This window comes from Equus quagga, chromosome 8, assembly GCF_021613505.1.
Source record: "Equus quagga isolate Etosha38 chromosome 8, UCLA_HA_Equagga_1.0, whole genome shotgun sequence".
Classification (NCBI taxonomy): Eukaryota; Metazoa; Chordata; class Mammalia; order Perissodactyla; family Equidae; genus Equus; species Equus quagga.
The window spans coordinates 97,012,752-97,030,958 of NC_060274.1; the positions used below are offsets into that span (position 1 = coordinate 97,012,752).

Genomic DNA, 18,207 nt, shown 5'->3' on the forward strand with positions numbered 1-18,207 from the left:
TTTTTGTGTCAGCCCACTCTCTATATGTATGGACTCACTTTCATCCTTGATGTAACCTCTCCACATTTTTCTATCATGGCAGATCACTTGCTGTGTTATGATGATTTGTTTACAATAATCTTAACAGGTTATTTTTACTGTAAACATCTGTTTCTTTGATACTGGGCACATAGGTGCTCAATAAATATCTGTTATCGAATCAATAGCATATGCAACAGTCAATAGGGGTACCGTTCCCATTTTCTTAAATTATGGTAGACGAAGAAGCATTTAGAAGAAAATCTATAAAATGAAAAAAATAGAGAAAAATATATAACATTTAATGATAATAAATGTATAATTTTTCTTATTCAGAAAAATCTGACAAAGAAAATACTGAAAGAGATATAACTCAAGCTACCAATAGCCGCCTCACACATGGAGAAATGCAAGACCAGTCCATTTGGGGAAATTGTTCAGATGACGAACTCATCAGAAGTAAGTATTTTTAGAGAAAGTTGGAATGATTTGGGGATATGACTATGATAATATGCTCCTAGTTAATATGTTCTTAGTTAATTGTCCCGTATAATTATGCTGGAAATCTATAAATCAACAGTGTTTTTATGAGTATTTGAAAATATAGGGCTAAAACTAGGATATAAATAATGCTGTCAGCTTTCATCCTTTCTTTGGAAAGGGAGAAATGAGCTGTACATTTTAGACTTGATTTTCAGAGAGATTTAGACAAAACTTAATTCCTTCTTGAGGAGCAACTAAGTGGAAGTGAGACAACTCTGAGTATACGTGGAAGGTAGATGTAAAAAGACAAAGACAGCACTAAAGGACGGTGAGTCATACTTTGGTAATGCCAATGTGATTCCTGTTCTTCTAGCCATGTGATTCCAAACGTTTTTTACAATTAACATTTTTATCACTGCTTGGTTTTTTTAATTCTCTTCCTCTTCCTGAAATTGCTCTGTAGAATATATACAAAAGCGTTTGGTATATTTTTACTTTATTTTGCTCTGGGAGTGTCTAGAAATACCAGAATCTTTTGGGTGCTATTCAGAATGTCTATTCCGTGTCAGGTTCTCCTCTAGACCTGGAGCTTACTTTCTGAACCCTGAGTCCCCCCAGGTGGGATCAAGATGAATTTGGCATATAATGAATTATTCTCTGTAGTTAACGTGTAAGTATAAAGATCACTGCCATGCCACACCTGGAAGAGCACAGGAATAAATCTTTTGAAATTCTCGTTCGTGGTAACCACGAAATGTCTCATTTTCAGTTGTCCAGAGTGGATAGAGGAGAAGAATTCCTTTCTGGTTATCAAGTGGTGTTTTATTTTATTTTTTTAATTCAGTTCTTTCATTTAGACAACTTCATAATATAGACCCTTTCTTGTGTTAACATGTTACACTTTGAATCTTGGAACATTTCCTTTCCTCTCTAGAATGCCCAGTATCTGTCCCTAACTGAAAACCACACAGAATAAAGCAGAAAAAAAAGGAAGAAGAAACCAGCTTAGCAGAAAAAAAAAAAGGAAGATGAAACCAGCTTAGTAGAAAAAAAACCAAATAACAATAAACACACCACTGAAGGAAATTTCAAGTTATCAAACAAAAGCTCTAAGAGTGAGTGTGTTTTAGTTTAATTTTAGAACCATTTGGTTTTTTATACTTTTGTCATCAAGAAGGGAATAGGAAGGAAATGAGACCCAGAAATTACTGAGGAGCAAGATTTATATAGCTTTTCCCAAAGAATCAAATAAACATTATTTCAAGTAAACGTTGGTTGTCTTCTATCTAAATATCGACTCTGCTGTTGTGAAACTTAGGGTTTTGTGAGATAATGGCATATTTGATTTGTGATTTTCTGACAATCAGAGAGTTAGTGAGAGCTAGAAGAGGTCTTAGAGACAATTTTACCTCTACCTTTTGGGGAACATGATTGTTGTCTTATTTTTTTTTTCATAGTCACTGAATTTTAAGTGTGTGTATTTCATTTAACTGATTTATTTCCCTAATCTTTCTTCTCAAAGTCCACACTAGGAGAATGTGATTAAGAACTCATAGAATAAAACCCAAAATACAAGTACTGTTGTGGAAGGCTATGGAGAGTCATGTTAATGTGTTAAAAATTTTTTTGTGCTGTTTGGTGAAGCTCATTTTAGTCACAGAATTCATACTATTAAAGGGAATGGATTTAAAATTAACTACTCTGTTGTCTATAATGTTTAAGTAGACAGTGATACAAATACTGTAAATTTCATGAAATAGTTTCTTTATTGAGATAATGATGTAGCCTGTACCATGGGACACTGGAGCATTGGGGAACAACTGTCTAGTTTCCTACTAATGTGCACTAAAAGAATGCAGAGAGAGAGAGATTTATGGCCCCCTCTAAGAGGGCTGCTTGGAAAACTGACAGATGAAGGGATATACAAAAGATAATGGCAAAAGATGGTAATGCCGCTCCTGCCTGAAAATAAGCTGGCTAGAATTTCCAAATGTTTGTGGGTGACATTAGACTCTGAATTATGATTACAAATTTCAAAAACTATATTTTTGTTATTTTCCTGGTCACTTTTCTAGACAAGACGACTTTGTTGGGTCTACAGAAAATTTGATCTCTGGATTTGCCGAAATGGAACATCTTATGTCATCTTAAACCCGACTCATGTCTGGATAGCATTTGAAAGTTTGATATTGTGATAGCTGCTGCTTTTCCAACTCCCAGAGTCTAAACTCTGCAAAGCTGCTTGCTCGACATAGCGTCATTGACCATCTCCGCATAATTTAATGTCTGTCTCTCTTAACCCCACAGTTAAGGAGATGCATGTTTTCCTTTTACTTCAGCATCCAGCACATTTTTGGGGCCCAGTAAATCTTTCGTAATAACAATAGGCCCTGGAAAGAAGGCTCTGGCTCAGAGCTGCATGGGGGAGGAGGGGAGCATCTGCAGTGAGTCAGGGCTGGGCTGGCTCCCTTTCCAGAAGTCCTGTGTGGCTCCCTGAGCACCGTGGAAGAAGTGGACAGCTGGCTCTCATGGAACTGATTTTAGTGTTCCCACTGTAGTGTGAAGTTGGCTGGATGGAGGGATCATCAGAAAAATGAGGCTGGCTGGGGTGTGGGAACATTTTCAAACGCACAACCCACTCTTTTTTCCAAGCTTCCATGGGACAGCTTAGCTGCATAAGCAAGAAGTGAAGGAGAGTTGCTCTATTTAATATGACTTCTTTTTCTCTGTCTGTTCTTGAGAGTGGTTCGTGAGCTCTGGCAGCTAATGTCTCCATTGTCCCGGATGCCTGCTGCTGCCTTTGTTGGACATTTAAGGCATAATTTATAGGGGCCTGTTAGCTGTCAGTGTGATGAGGCTGTTTTTACTTTTCTTTTCTGAGAATAACTGAGCTCTGGAAAGTCAAGGGAGTGGCTGCTTTGGAAATTGTATTCTAATTAAAGGGTGTATTCTCAGGCTCATAAATGAGATCCAAGCTGAGAATAATTTCCAAATTATTCTGTGAACTTTAACCCTGACCTCAGTGGACCACCCACTTGTGGCTCACACTTGGTTTATGTTGCACACGGAAGTTTGGGCTTTGTGTGCCTTCGCTGGTCCTTGTAGAAAACATTGCAGGTGGCAGACCTAAGATACTGTGCTCCCAGGGTCTAGATTTCAAATTGGTTGCCCTTGAGTTGCTAACTTATTAGAGAGAATCTTTTCTGGAAGTTATAAATAAGAGAGAAGAAATCCATATGGAATCAAACATTTTGAATAAATAGGCCACACACAATCTGGTCAGGGAATGTGCATTGTGATGCTCTTTCTTAGGAAATTTAAATTAAAAAGATGATTCCAACCACTCAAGATAAAAAAAAAATCCAAATTAAATCAGTGAAGAATTAAAACATAATAGAGGTTTGTGAGGAAATTTTATAATTGGAAAATTTTATTTTTTCACTTAATGAATTTTTATCCTTTTTACAGTTTAAAAGGCTTTTATATTCTGAGAAAATATTTTGGTGTATAATTTAATTTCTGGAATGGGGCTTAAATTTTAGAGTTTATAAGAGCATCTTTTTATGGGAACACTGTTTAAGACTGTCTTTTCCCCTCAGATTAGCATATACGGTACAGTGTATAATTTGGAACTGTGCCTTGTTTTAATAATCGCTATTTCTCTGACTTAGTTAAATAAATGTTGCAGTGAAGTGACACACTCAATTAATATTAACTTTTCTATTTAACCCATAATGTGCATAAACTGATAACAGGAAAGAGGCAACATTTCATGTTTTAATTAGACTAGAAGAGGAACAGAAGTAACATTTTGATCTCAGTCTTTGGGGGGATTTATAAGGTAGGAAGGAGTGAGTCTATGTGTGTGTGTTTGTGTGTGTGCATTCCTGTGCTTATACTCCTAGGTGTTGTGTAATATTTTCCTTTAATTTAGGTCAAATTCTACTATCCTAATTATTTCCTATAGAGAGAGAGCTTACGTTTCTTTGTTCTTTTTCTAAAGTGCCTCAGGTCTCTAGCTCAGATTTTTCTAGGTTTTTCTGAAAATTCTTATTACTTAACTTTATCCTTGGATGTTGCTTTTACATAAACGTCTCCTAATTCTAAATGTCATTACTTAACTCCAGAAATTTTTCTTAGCTTCTCTTCTGAAATAAATTTCCCTTTAAATTAAACTGTTTTGTTCAGCTAATTTTCTCCTTTGTGATTTTGTAGAATTCCCATGATCTGAAGCAAAGTTAGAATGCTCTACTTAAATGGTAATCCCCATTCTGTTTAACCCATTTATTCACTTTGAAGAGTTTTTAGCTCTCATAATAGTAAGCCCTTACTTGGTAGTAGAATGCAAGCCATCTTTCTCTAATTTACGCTTGCCTCTTCTTTATGGAGCTGATGCATCGTCCTTTTTCCCTTACCCTACTGCCTGAAACCTTCCTCTTGGCCTCCTCTGAGTTTCCTCTCAACATTAACAGGCTCTGTTATTAGAAACTCTATTATTTCTTTTTCTAGCCTTTGCCAACTCACCGCTGATCACCCCTTAATGAATACCATTTCATCACGTTAGGGAATGCCTCCTCTGTGTACAATACTGAAAGAAAGGCAGATACTTAGGTGTACTATTTATATACTTAGAACATTTCTTACTTTGATGGTAAGGAAAGAGCACTGAGAAGTTTGGATTTAAATTTCTTCAGTGGTTCTCATGTTTGAATGCATGTTACACTTAACTACTAATTGTTTTTTTTAGAATTCACTTTATATAAAAGGCCATAAAGAAGTGCCCCAGATAAGTACTACCCAGCAAGGCTGGGATATAAAGCTTTCATGTTACTTTCTTAGGTAATCTAGGATTCTTTCCCTAATAGTTCATGCTCCTTCATTTTTGGGAGTCCATATTGGGAGTTAGTGAGTGTGACTTTTATCTTGCTTAGTGTCTTGTCTTCCATCTGTCTCTCAGAAAAATTCTGTTTTTCCACATGATGACCAAATGATTATGTGGTGGCAGTTCAGATGCTTTGATTATTGCTATAGAGAGGAATCTTTAACCATCAATTATCAAAAATGCAACTTATGGTTAGGTTTCAGGGTTGAGTGGATAATCATAAGCCATTTTTTATGGCTACCTGTATTTATCTCATTGGTGAATGACAGCTATTAGGCTGTGTTCTAGAACGAAGCTCAAATTCCCTGACGCACTGCTTTCTCAGGGTACGTTATTCTGTGCTCATCTGGGTTCTGCCCAAGTAGCTAGAGAGAATCATTGCCCATCTTTTGTTTTGATCACCTTAAATTCAGGGTCCTGGAGGCCAATGGAAGCCAACTGCCAGGGTTCAGACCCTGGATACATCATTACTATTGGTTTTGAGGAAGTTGCCTAAATTTTCTGAGATCACATTTCTCGTTTTTAAAATAGGCATACTAATACTCTATGCCCTGTTGTGTTATTTTGAGGATTATACAAGAAAATGTATATTGTATGCTTAATTAGCACAGAGCTAAGTGAGTTAAACACTCAATGAATTTATCGGTTTTCATTATTATCATCCTTGAGCCCGAATACACAGTTTTAAGGTTTTTTGTTGTTTTTGTTTTTCTCCATGGTTCTGCTGGGTTGCATGTCCAGACATGCTGGGTACATAGACTAGGTCTTTCTGAGACCCTTGATATTTATGCCCACAAGAAGTCAGCACATTGGCTGCCACATGGTTTATGCTTGAAAAATACTTGATGACTTAAGTATAGTGAATTAATGAAGGGAGGGAAGAGATGCTCTACCCATGTTGTTTCTGTTGTTTCCGATCCCATCCTATGATGAAGGTTCTAAATCAGTACATTTTTTCTTTTACTCTTTCTAACCTCCTTCTTACTCCCAAGCCACACGTGGTTCATTCATGTCAAGTTCCACATATTTGTAGATGACTCTAATGATATTAAAGCAGTTAAGTCCTAAGTTTGACTGCTGTTAACTGATAAGCCTATTCTTTCCCATTTGGGAGTTCTTCAAGCTTCACAGAGGAGCCGAGGCCTTGGAACCAGCTTAGAGATCCCCCTGAAAATGCTAACCACCACATAAATAAATAACATTTAATGAGCAAGACCAGAAATGCTGTGGTCGAGATAATTTTAGTTCTCAAATCTCAGACTTTTTAGATCTGAACATTCTGTGAATTTACACAAATTATTTTTTGTAGAACATGTTGTTATATTGAACTTTCAGGATTAGGAATCAAAATATAAATAAAAACTGAATAAAAAATCAATTACATTAAGATGGAGTGCTTGCAGTATGCTGGCACTGTGTTATGTTGGGGATGCGGTGATGAACAATACAGGTATGGTCTCTGCATCGAGAATTTACAGTCTGGTGGAAGGGACAGACAGTTCATCTAGAAATGATATTGTGTGTTATGAGTGCTATGATTGGGAAGCGCAGGCTGCTATATGTTCACATTTGAGAAGCACAAATCCTCATATGGAGGAGGGGTTAGAGAGGGCTTTCCAGAGGAAAGGAGTTGGCCAACTCAAACAGAGCATGGGAAGGGGTGGAGCCAAAGTGTTCCAAGCCTAAAGAACAGCACCTACTGGTATAGGGGTAAGAGAAAACATGACCGGCTTGAGGAGGGGTGGAGAAGTTTTGGATAAGCGGGGATGTAAAATGTTAGATGCGGGGGCCAGCCTGGTGGTGCAGCAGTTAAGTTCGCACGTTCCGCTTCTCCGCAGCCCAGGGTTTGCTGGTTCGGATCCCGGGTGCGGACATGGCACTGCTTGGCATGCCATGCTGTGGTAGGTGTCTCACTTACAAAGTAGAGGAAGATGGGCATGGATGTTAGCTCAGGGCCAGTCTTCCTCAGCAAAAAGAGGAGGATTGGCAGTAGTTAGCTCAGGGCTAATCTTCCTCAAAAAAAAAAAAAGTTTGAGGAGTGGAGAGAGATGAGAGGGAAAGAATTTGTTAACAAAGGGTTAAGAGAAAATGGAAAGTATTGAACGGAGTAGTAACCTAATCAAATTTGTATTTTAGTTTGGCTGTATTTTAGCATGATTGCAATGATTACTCTTGCAATAGTTAGGAAATAAATAAGAATGAGAAAGACTGAAGGCATTAAGAGACTAACTCAAAGACTGTTGTGTTAGTCCAGCTGAGAAAGAAAGGTGTCTTGGACTGGTGTAATGGCAGGTAGGATTGCAAGAAGTGGATGGATTCAATTTTTTATGGGGTACAACTAGCAAGATATATGGGGTAGGGGACTGGCAGTTGCTGGGAAGGAGGCCAAGGTTTTTAGTTTGGACAAATGATAGTTGTGACGCAAAGCCAGCGGGGCAAAGGATTAAAGGAGAGTTTGAAGTGATGGGCTATGAATGTCAGATGGATAGAGAAGGAAGTAAAGACATGAAGGGTGTTGCAAAGAAGCAAACAACCAGAGAGGCTAACAATTCCTAAAAGTTTCTATTTTTTAAGATACAAAGCAAAACAGGTATAGATACAATAAGTAAATGGAACAAGTGGAAAGAAAAGATGGATTATGAGAATGGAAAATATGAATTTAAGATTTCTGAGGTGGAACAATCCCAGGTGAGAGCAAGGCCCATGGTGTGGTCATGAGGATGGGTGACTAAAATAAAGCCGGAGTGCTGGGTTTGGAAGAGGTTTAAAGGCTTCGTAAAAATAGCCGTGTTTAGCAGGTGGGCAAACAGAAATCCAGATGTTTCCTCAAATCAACTTGGCCAATTAAGAGGCAAAGCTGGGGCGTTATCTGTTTTTTTTTTGGAGTCTCAAACTCGTGAATTCCTCATTGAACTTTAATGGTTTAGGAGAAGTCAACCAGTTGGTTATCTCTGGTTCTTTGCTGCTTTGCCTTAAGATTAGTCACCTGCTGTAGATGAATGGGATAGTAGTTTGATATTCTCTAAGCTGAGGACCCTGAAATGAATGAAAAATAATACACCTTCTTTAAAGCTGCTGGTTTCCTTTATTGTAAGATTCTAAAGGATCTTCTTTATGTAGTCTCAGTGGCATACAAAATTGGGACTTTTTTTTTTCTCTGAGGAAGTTTAGCCCTGAGCTAACCTCTGTGCAGTCTTCCTCCACTTTATATGTGGGTAGCCGCCACAGCATGACTGATGAGTGGTGTAAGTTTGCACCCAGGATCTGAACCCACGACCCCAGGTCACTGAAGCACAGTGTGCTGAACTTAACCACTATACCTTGGTGCTGGCCCCCAAAATTAGGATTTTTAAAAAAGACATATATTGATATGTGTGTGTGTATTTATTTTTTCTTTTCTTTTTTTTTTTTAAAGATTGGCACCTGAGCTAACATCCGTTGCCAATCTTCTTTTGTTTTTCTGCTTTTTCTCCCCAAATCCCCCAAGTACATAGCTGTGTATCTTAGTTGTGTGTCCTTCTAGTTGTGGTATGTGGACGGTGGCACCTTATGAGCAGTGCCATGTCCGTGCCCAGGATCCAAACTGGAGAAACCCTGGGCCACTGAAGCGGAGTGCGCGAACTTAAACACTCGGCCACGGGGCCAGCCCTGTATTTATTTTTTCTTAATGGAAGATATTTCTTCACAATAGTTGCTTGTAGAGAGTTATGTGAAATTAAGTGGGAACATGTTGGTGAAGAAGACTTCTACTTAATATCCCCTATATTTTCTTTTGTATCGTTTTCTTCCCCCTCAGTGGGATGAGTTATTTTATGATATGAAAAACAACAATACTTTAAAAAGAAAATTCTCCAGTATAGAAAAAGTATCCAGGTGAGGCTCTAACTTCCCAAAGCTGCATTAGAGCCCACTCACCTGTAGGAAATGCTTCCGGTCGCAGGTAGGCCCCGAGATTCGTCTCCCTTCGGGTTCTGCAGAAGATAAGACCAGCTACGTAATTTGAGAGGTGGAGAGCAGTGCAAAATGAGAATGCAGGGCCCCTTGTTAAAAAATTATGAATTTCAAGACAGCAACAGCAGAGCATTAAACCAAACGCAGGGCCCTTCTGAGCATGGGGCTCTGTGCTGCTGCGTGGGTTGCATGCCCATGAAGCTGGGCCTGGCTGGAGGCATTGAAGAAGTGGGGATTCAGTTCAGATAAGCAAAAAAGAATACCTTGCACCCATTTTATATGTTTTTTTCAGTAAGTTTCTTTTTTTTCTTTTTCCTTTTTCTCCCCAAAGTCCCCCGGTACATAGTTGTGTATTTTTAGTTGTGGGTCCTTCTAGTGGTGGCATGCAGGATGCCACCTCAGCATGGCTTGATGAGTGGTGCCGTGTCCGTGCCCAGGATTCGAACCAGCGAAACCCTGGGCTGCCAAAGCGGAGCGCGCAAACTTAACCACTCGGCCACGGGGCTGGCCCCGGTAAATTTCTGAAATTCAAGAAAGAAGGAGTTTTTTCTGGGCTTGGCAAATCAGTTGATATGTTAGTCACAAGCAAGAGTAGCTTGTATAGCAATATGGAACAACTGCCATGTGGCAAACTGTTGAAGGCTGTGGTTCCCAGCTTTTATCCAGCCACGGACGGGGTGAGACCTGCTTGCAGCTTTATCAAGGCTCAGTACAGAGGGTGTGAGAGTGTATCAGATTGAGGAGTCTTGGTGGAATTCTCTCTCCATTCGTTTCAGGAGCTCCACTCTCCGTTCGCTTTAGCGCAGCTGAGAGTCAATGATGTGATTTGTCCTGTGTTTCTTTCAAGGAGTCCTTCAGGACTTCGTGGTAAATCCGTGCTCCACACTTCTTCACTGGGAGCTGGATTCTTCCCAAGTCCCTGAGTTCTGCAGCAGATGACAAGAATCCGGGAAATCTCTTTTAAAACCTTCAGATGCTGGTATTAGAGGGTGAAATTGCATTAAGTGAACCAGAGAAGTGAGTGGGTGGAGAAATTAGTTCTGCTTTGGAACATTATTTAATTAAATACATTTTCCATGGTACTTGAGAACTTGCATTGGGAAATTTAAGAAAAAACAAGATTCCCAGAGTCTCAAGTTGTCACAAATAATTGATTCATGGCCATGTGATCATAAGACCGTATGTCTCATCTTTGGATGCTGCCCATCATTCCTTTTCTTTATGAAAAAGATGTTAATGTATCATCTATATAGGGGCCTGTCTCTGCAGGTTATCTTCTCCATAGTCCTTCAGCATTACAAAGGTGCTGTCGTAATCATGCAGGTGAGTGATAATTTGACAACGCACCCAACGAATGGTGTGATCGTGTGTAATGTTGTCATTTGCCTACCATTCATTTGAGTTAGGTTCTTCTTATTGCTCTTTTCCCATGTCCACTTTTTAAAAGTCTTATCAGATAAGCCTGAATATGAATATTTATTACTAGAAATGTAAAATTAAATCTCTATTCTCGCATATTTAGGTTTTCAGTATTTTTCATTTTAGCCAAATTCAGGTGGTCGATTTTTGGCCTGACTTTACATTTTGAAAGAAACAGAACAAAAGCATTTCAATATTTTCCATTTAAATATATATAACTTGCCTTTTAATTTTTAAATAAAACGATTTCTTTTTAATTCATTAAATTTCAAAGACTATACTCCAATGAAAAATATATAATGTATATATTATATATATAATAAAAGTCTTTTTTATAAAGAATTGAATAATACTGACTTTTGCTATGAAGTCCAATTTTATTTAGATTAATTCAAGGCAGCGTGAACAATTTGAGGCTACAAGATCTTCTTGTTATTTCAACATTAAATTTGAGCCTAGTTGCCAATCTGGTACCTGGTGAGTTGATCTGAGGGGATGTTGGTGGTATGCTTATTTCCTGGTGTCACTGAAAATCAAGTGGCAGGACTCCGGTCAGTGTCATTGCGTGAACTGGTGTTGAGTGTTACATTGCTGTGGCTGTTTATTTATGCTTTCTGCTCCACCTTCTAGCGTAACTAGTTGATCCTTAACTATTATTTAATTTGCCTGTCCTCTAAGTCAAGGCTTCCCAGTGTTTGACTGATGTAGAGCTTCTTTTAGTTTCTTTGAAATCACGTCGATTCTTGCCTTCTTTGACTCTAAAGACCTTACACCTGTTTCGCTTTAGCCACCTTACAAATATGGACCCACCTTGGACCTTGTTATCACCGAAATCTGCTGCATTCTGAGATTTCGAAATCAGGAATTTGCTTTCTCATTTCTTCTTTCTCTTTAATAGTAATTATGCCTAATCTGCTAACTATGTTTCTTTTCTCCACCGTATCTTCTTAACTTCACCTGCTTTTTTTTCATGGCCATCTGGGACCTGCAAATTGTCTTTCGCTAGCTTCCTAAATTCTGCAACCTTACGCCATATCTCCCGAGCTTATGCTGAAACTAAGGTAACAGACCTCACCATCAGTCTTCTTGCTTCAGGTTCCAAGGGCTGTGGATCATAGACGAAAAATGTTATGCAGCAGCAGGATTAGCTTTAGTATCAGTGGGTGCTATCTAATCTTAACTGAGACGTCTCTGCAACTCAGCTGTACTTTAACTTCTGGTTGATTTCCACTTTTGGTTCATTCTTGCCTTTTGATTTTATGACACATTGTTTTATCAGGACTCAGATTATATTCTAGTTCCTTCATTACTGACACATTTTAGGTTATATTTAAGCACCAGCTCCTGGTATTCAGACCTAATTGTGGTCTACATGGCCGATACCTGAGCTCTTCCTGATCTATGTTCTGGAAGCGTGTGATCTTTTGATACTGATATGTCACTTTTCCCAATTAGTCCAGTGGCCTCTTCTCAGCGCTCATTCTTTCTGTAGCATTTGAAAGGACATGTATCCTGCTTGAAATCCCCTCCCTCTTCTGCCACTCTCCCCCTTCTTTCTGCCTCTGTAGCTACTCAGCTTCCCTTCAGTCTCTCAGATGCCCTGAGTTCCTTTCTGTTTCTGTGCGTTTGCATACCAGGCCTTCCTCCAGGCTTGATTGTGACTTCCTGAGAAGTGTTCCCAGAGCTCTCAATCTAAAATGGGTTTCTCTGGTTCTCACAGCACCCTTTCCTTTCTAGCCATTGTCACAATTTGTAATTTATTTTTGCTATCACATGTCTAATGTCTGCTGGCTTTAAGTTGCATCCCTAGCAATTAGCATCATTCCAGGACCTCAGTAAACTTTCAGTAACTATTTTGGATGATTGACTGTGGAATAAAATACATTTGGCTCTTTTTCCACAACTTTTTTTCGTGAACTTTTGCCATAACCAAAATATATTCCTTATCTTCCCTCTACATGTCCAGTATTTTCCTTCTCCCAAGCTTCACTCATGTTACCTGTCTCCCCACATCTCCAGCCGTACAAGCAAAGCCTTCTGTGATTTCCCCCTCATCTGGACTCAGTGTGTATATTCCTCTCTCCTAAAGGACTTATTAATTTCAAAATTGTATTGTGTGTGTTGATGGCCCTCTTCCCCATCACCGAACTGAAGGCTCCTTAAAGGCAGGATTGACATCTCATGCAGCTTTGTACCTCTCACAGCATATAGCCCAGGGCCATGTGCAGAGTTTGTTCCCAATACTTATATGTTAATTGTTGAATAAATGAAAATCTGTACCTTTTGACTACATTTAGCTTCTCTGTAGGAGACTGACAGCTTTGAATTGGTTAAGCTGTAGTAATTTGTCTTAAAATGTGGATTGACTATCTTTGCTTCTCCTAAGGAGCTAATTTTCTCAGTCTACAGTTCATGCATATCAAAGGATGCTTTTTATTAGTAATATTAACAATGTTATTACTTAGAGCTTTTTACAGTTAATGAAATTTTTCATATTGATCTAACTTGGCCTATCTGCAACTTTATCAGGCAGGTGGGATAAGTATTCTTATCTATAGATGAGACTGAACTCAGAAAAGTCAAGTGGCTTGCCTAGGGCTACACAACTGATCTCATGATTGGCTATCTAGCAGTTATTCTCAAATGAGGAGTGGACTAGAGGGAAGAGTAGAGACTTGGTGGTGTTTATGGTCCCCTAGAGATTGCATTAAAATCACAGAGGAGGTGGCAGTTTCCCAAATTATATCCTTATTCCAAGCCCAAAATTCTAAACCATTACCCTAGTTGAAAATTATTGCTGTTCTACCCTATTAATGATATGACTGCATATTGCCTTTGTGTTGGGCCTAAAAGAGGTGGGAAAATTGCAATAAACTATACACCTTTAGAATTTCATCTTTGTTGTGATAAATTCGAGACAATTCCTGGTCTTAATAGATACTTGACATCATAGAAAAAAGGCTTCTTTAGTTTTCAGAACTATCACTCATTGCCTCCATGAGAACTTGGTCTCATTCCAAGAGATAGGCAGAGAATCTTGGCATCTGCTGTTCTTTTTGTGGTGTGAAGATATACATTTTCTTTCTTCAGCAAGAAGAAATCTTAATAACTGAAGCTGAAGATACGGGGGAAGGAATATCATTGTATAGTCGTATCCCTTTGTGCAAAGCAATGGGGTTCTCAACTCTTCACATTAGCTTAAAAACATACAGATGTCCAGCCCCACCCTAGATCAGTGAACTCAGAATCATTTGGGGGCGGGGTCTAGGCAAGCTTAATTATTAAAAGCTCCCTAGTTAATTCTGAGGTACAGCTCAGACTTGGAACCAATACAGTTTTCAATCGAATATATTTCACTAGAACAAATAAGCTGAAAACTAGTTTTTTATTCAAATATTTAAAGACCCTTTTTTTTGAAAAGTAGTTTCTTTAGTTGTGATTGTTGAACTATAGGAACAGACAGATGCAACTCCCTGTTTGGGAGAGCCTGCGTGCTGGCTTCTTGTTTTATCCCTTAGCCTTTTCGAGAAGCTGTTTTCTCGAGAGATGTTTACATTATTCAAAATGTTTCTTACTTTTAGTTTCACTGGGCAGCGCTTTAATCTAAATTTTATAATATTGGAAAAGAACTATTATAATTTGTTCTCGTAGCCTCGTTAAATGGCACAATGAAGTTGGATTGCACAATAAAAAGTTTTAAAATATAAGACGATGTAGCTATACGAAATTATTCAATTATCTTAGGAATCTTGATTTATTAAATCAAAAATCAAAATTTATGTTATATATGAGTCAAATTTTAGGATGAAAACCCTTTCGCCTGTTTTTCTGAAGAATTACAAATGCTTGCTTCTTTCATCTTCTTTTGACATTCTGTCCCAAATTGAAGTAAGCTGTCTTTTTCAGTTAAAAATTTCTGGAATAAGCAGCCTTCCAATCAAGTGTTTGTAGATATATTAGAAAGAATATCTCCCTAACTATTATAGCTAGAGTTTGTTCTTGGAGTAAAGCAAAGTCTCTTATAATAGAGATACAGTTTACCTAAGAGTCATATTAATAAGTGAAAAAAAAAAAGATCAGCTTTTTGAATAATATATGAATTCATATGGTATCAGTGGTATCTAGGCATTTGGGACAGTACATAATTAGTTTCAATTCCCTTTGAGTGGGAGATGTGGATGTTAAAATAAATTGCTGATGAAGCATATACTTTGGAGAACAGTGTATTTCAAAACTTTGTGCAATATCAGCTATTTCTTTCAATGGTATGGAAGTATAGCATAAGACTGAGAAGATTTATTAGGGGCAGTTTTAAACCATTCTTATTGTGTAACAGTAGTTTGCTCATTTAGGACTAGCTGCTAAAAAGAAGAATAATAGCAAATATTTATAGGCCTGTTTGGAAAACATTAGTTCTATACAACTTCTGGCACCATTGTTTGTAGCCAATAAACCAATAGTGATCATTTTCTTGTATAAGAATAATCAGTGTCACAATATCCAACCATTTAAAAGGGCTTGGTCATTTAGTTATTAAGAGTTACTCTTTTACGAAACACTGAATAATGGACTTACTCCAGAAAAATCGGCGCTCGCAGAGTAAGAAGACTTAGAATTGTGAAATAAATATATTCTGAGGGAGGAAGGGAGGAACAGAGTTTGGAATAAATTGATTTTATTAAGTAAAAGTGAAGAAACTGCCTCTATGGAAGGAACGGTTCTGCTACCAGGAATAAATATTCCAAACTAAACTGTTCCTTGCACAGTAGAATGTCTGTAATCATTCTCAGCTTTACAGAGTTCTTTCAAAGCTTTCAGTTTTATCATGGAAGCTAATTAGGCCACAATATACACAGTATATGCAGTGTAAGACCCTAGGCAAGCACAGGTCCCCAACTACTCCTGAGTTTTTGAGACACACAAACAAAATATTACATTTTCTCATCTTTTGCACAGCTCTTTGAAGTTTCTATGCTGAAATTGGTGCAGGTTATCACGGTTATCTTAAATATGTTCAAGTTTTCGTCCTGAGAAATGAGGCCCACTCCTTTGCCAAGGATTCATCGCTCCTTGCTCATCATCTTTCTCATGTTTGCTTATTTTGAGAAACGTTGGGTTCGTGATCAGTTCCTTGTTCCCATTAAACCTACGTAAAATAAGGGGTTTATTATAACACTCACTGGGAAGAAGTCTTCAATTTAGTTTGTTTTCCTGATGACATCGACAATGTTAAAGTAAAAATATTTAATGGTACAGTTCAGAGTACATATTTAATGTGTAAAAAGCACAAATGTGTGGGAGTGCTCATTTTCTGCATTTAAATTTTTTTTTCCTACTAAAAACAAACAAACAAAAGACTAACCACTACTTCTTGGACCCAAACAACAAAATTGGATAGCTAGGCTCGCAGAGTCAGAATCTGCAGCTCTGGCAGGCTGAGTAGGTGCGATTACAGCCTGGTCAGTAATAATGACAGATTTTAGTGTCCATTTTAGTGTATGAAACACTAAATTACAAGGAATTGAAAAAAATGAGTAGTTTATAGTCCTGGAATAGCTTTTCTTGGGGGGCAAGGATGACGTTAAATCATTTTGGGATGCTTTTCTTCTTTTCCTTTTTAATTGCAGGTACAGTGTTGTTTTCACTTCTTTGTATATTAATACAAATGTGAAAATATTTGTGGATGGTCTATTTGTAAGAGAGGCTCATTAGTATGTGTGTGTCCACCCTCAAGGTCTCCGCATGATGTTTTTGTGGCATACAATATTAAAACTCAGTCCCTTGGAAAATGTCATAAAGAAGTTTCTTCATTCAGATAACTTAATTTTTATAAGTCTTCGTAAGGGCTGCTTCAACTTAGAGAGTTCCCAGTCAGTCGGGCCGGAGCCAATCCGCCCTAGTATGCCTTGTGAACTGACTGCTGAAATCTTGCATACTCTTAATGATTATGTATGAAGACTTTGGAAGAACTGGAGATGTCACTGACGACAGGTACACACATAGCATGGTGCTTTTTTAAAGCAAGGAAAGGTACATATGTGGCAAGCCAATTAGCTTGACTCTCATATTCTAAATAGATTAAAAAAATAAAGCACTTGGAAGAAAAATGAAAATGGAATAATGGCCAAAAGCTTGACTGACTTGTCTGCCAGCTCCATTTTTGACAGGAGCGAGGCTCCTGGTCAGACATAGGAATGGGTCAGCATGTAACACCGGCGCTTAGAGAAAGGCTACGTGTATGCAGAGAAGGTAAGGTGTGAAGTCCTATGATTTGGATTCTAATCTGCCTACAGCTCATTAGCTGTGGGGCACTGGGCAAGAAACTTTTGTCTTTCAGCTTCAACTTCTGCAACTTTAGCATACAGATGGAAGTAATCCCTTCCCTCACTCCCTCACGAGGTTGGTGAAGGGTCAAACATGAAAATCTAAATGGAAATAATCTTGTTAATTATTGGATATTAGATGGATATTAGTTATACATAATGCTGAGAATAACTGGGACCTGGGTTAAAGGAAGAAGTACAAGACCAATTTGACTCAGGCTTTGGAAAGACTGGAACCTCTTCCTTAATCGTATATTCAAGCTGATCAGGAGACACTGTGCAGAGAACTGAGAGAGAAAAGTGGAGTGTGAACCTCTGGATTCCCTCCCTGGTTATCCGGGATTTACAGGGAGGAGTCAAGTACACATGTCATGGCCTTTTATATGATCCTAAAAAAACCCTCAGAACACATCAACAGAGTTTCCTACAAAAATGTGAGGAAATGAGCCACTGTACTAACTAGACTCTTCTTTATTTTAAAATTAATTTTAAATATAATGAAATATTTCAGATAGAAAAATATACAAAAGAATATTACAAACACTAATGTACCAACCACTCAGATTTAACAAGTGTTAACATTTTGCCACATTTTCTCAAGTTTTTGTTTGTTTGTAAAAAAAATCAGACCTTTTTTTTTGCATGGCAAATTGAACTTTTATATTCCATTCTTTTTGGAAATTCTACTTAAGTGATAGTAAATTAGTAATAATTTTTAAAAGACATAAATTTAAGGAGAGAGAGAACAGACACGGAAACAACATTGAATCAGAGATGTTAAGAATTTTCTGAAAGATGGAAAGTAGGTGGAGAAATGATAACTGACTTTGCAGCACTGACAAGCCAGAACCTGAGTGAACAGGACACATTATGGTACTGCCCCAAAAGGCTCAAGATTTGGAGGCACCAGGGCTTTTGGAAGCTGGCATGACCCCAGGACTGGAGAAGAAGAATGCAGGTTGAAAGTCTGAGGACGGAAGACTGAGACCATTCGGTCTCCTCCATCCCTTGAAATTGAGCAGCCCTGTTTCTCCCGCTCCGACCCTCAAGACACAGGAGAATGATGCTCTGGAGAATGGAAACCAGAGAAGCGTCAGACTCTGGGCACCAGGCATAGCGAAGCACAGGAGC

General features: G+C 38.2%; 1 protein-coding gene across 3 annotated transcripts in view; it reads left to right on the plus strand.

Annotated features, from left to right (window-relative positions):
• MDFIC (MyoD family inhibitor domain containing) overlaps positions 1-18,207 on the plus strand; it is an 89,145-nt gene that overhangs the window by 19,874 nt on the left and 51,064 nt on the right. For all 3 annotated transcript variants that reach the window (XM_046669933.1, XM_046669935.1, XM_046669934.1), the window contains exon 3: positions 355-477. In XM_046669933.1, the coding sequence (XP_046525889.1) occupies positions 355-477 (123 nt within the window). The remainder of the gene's footprint in view (positions 1-354; positions 478-18,207) is intronic.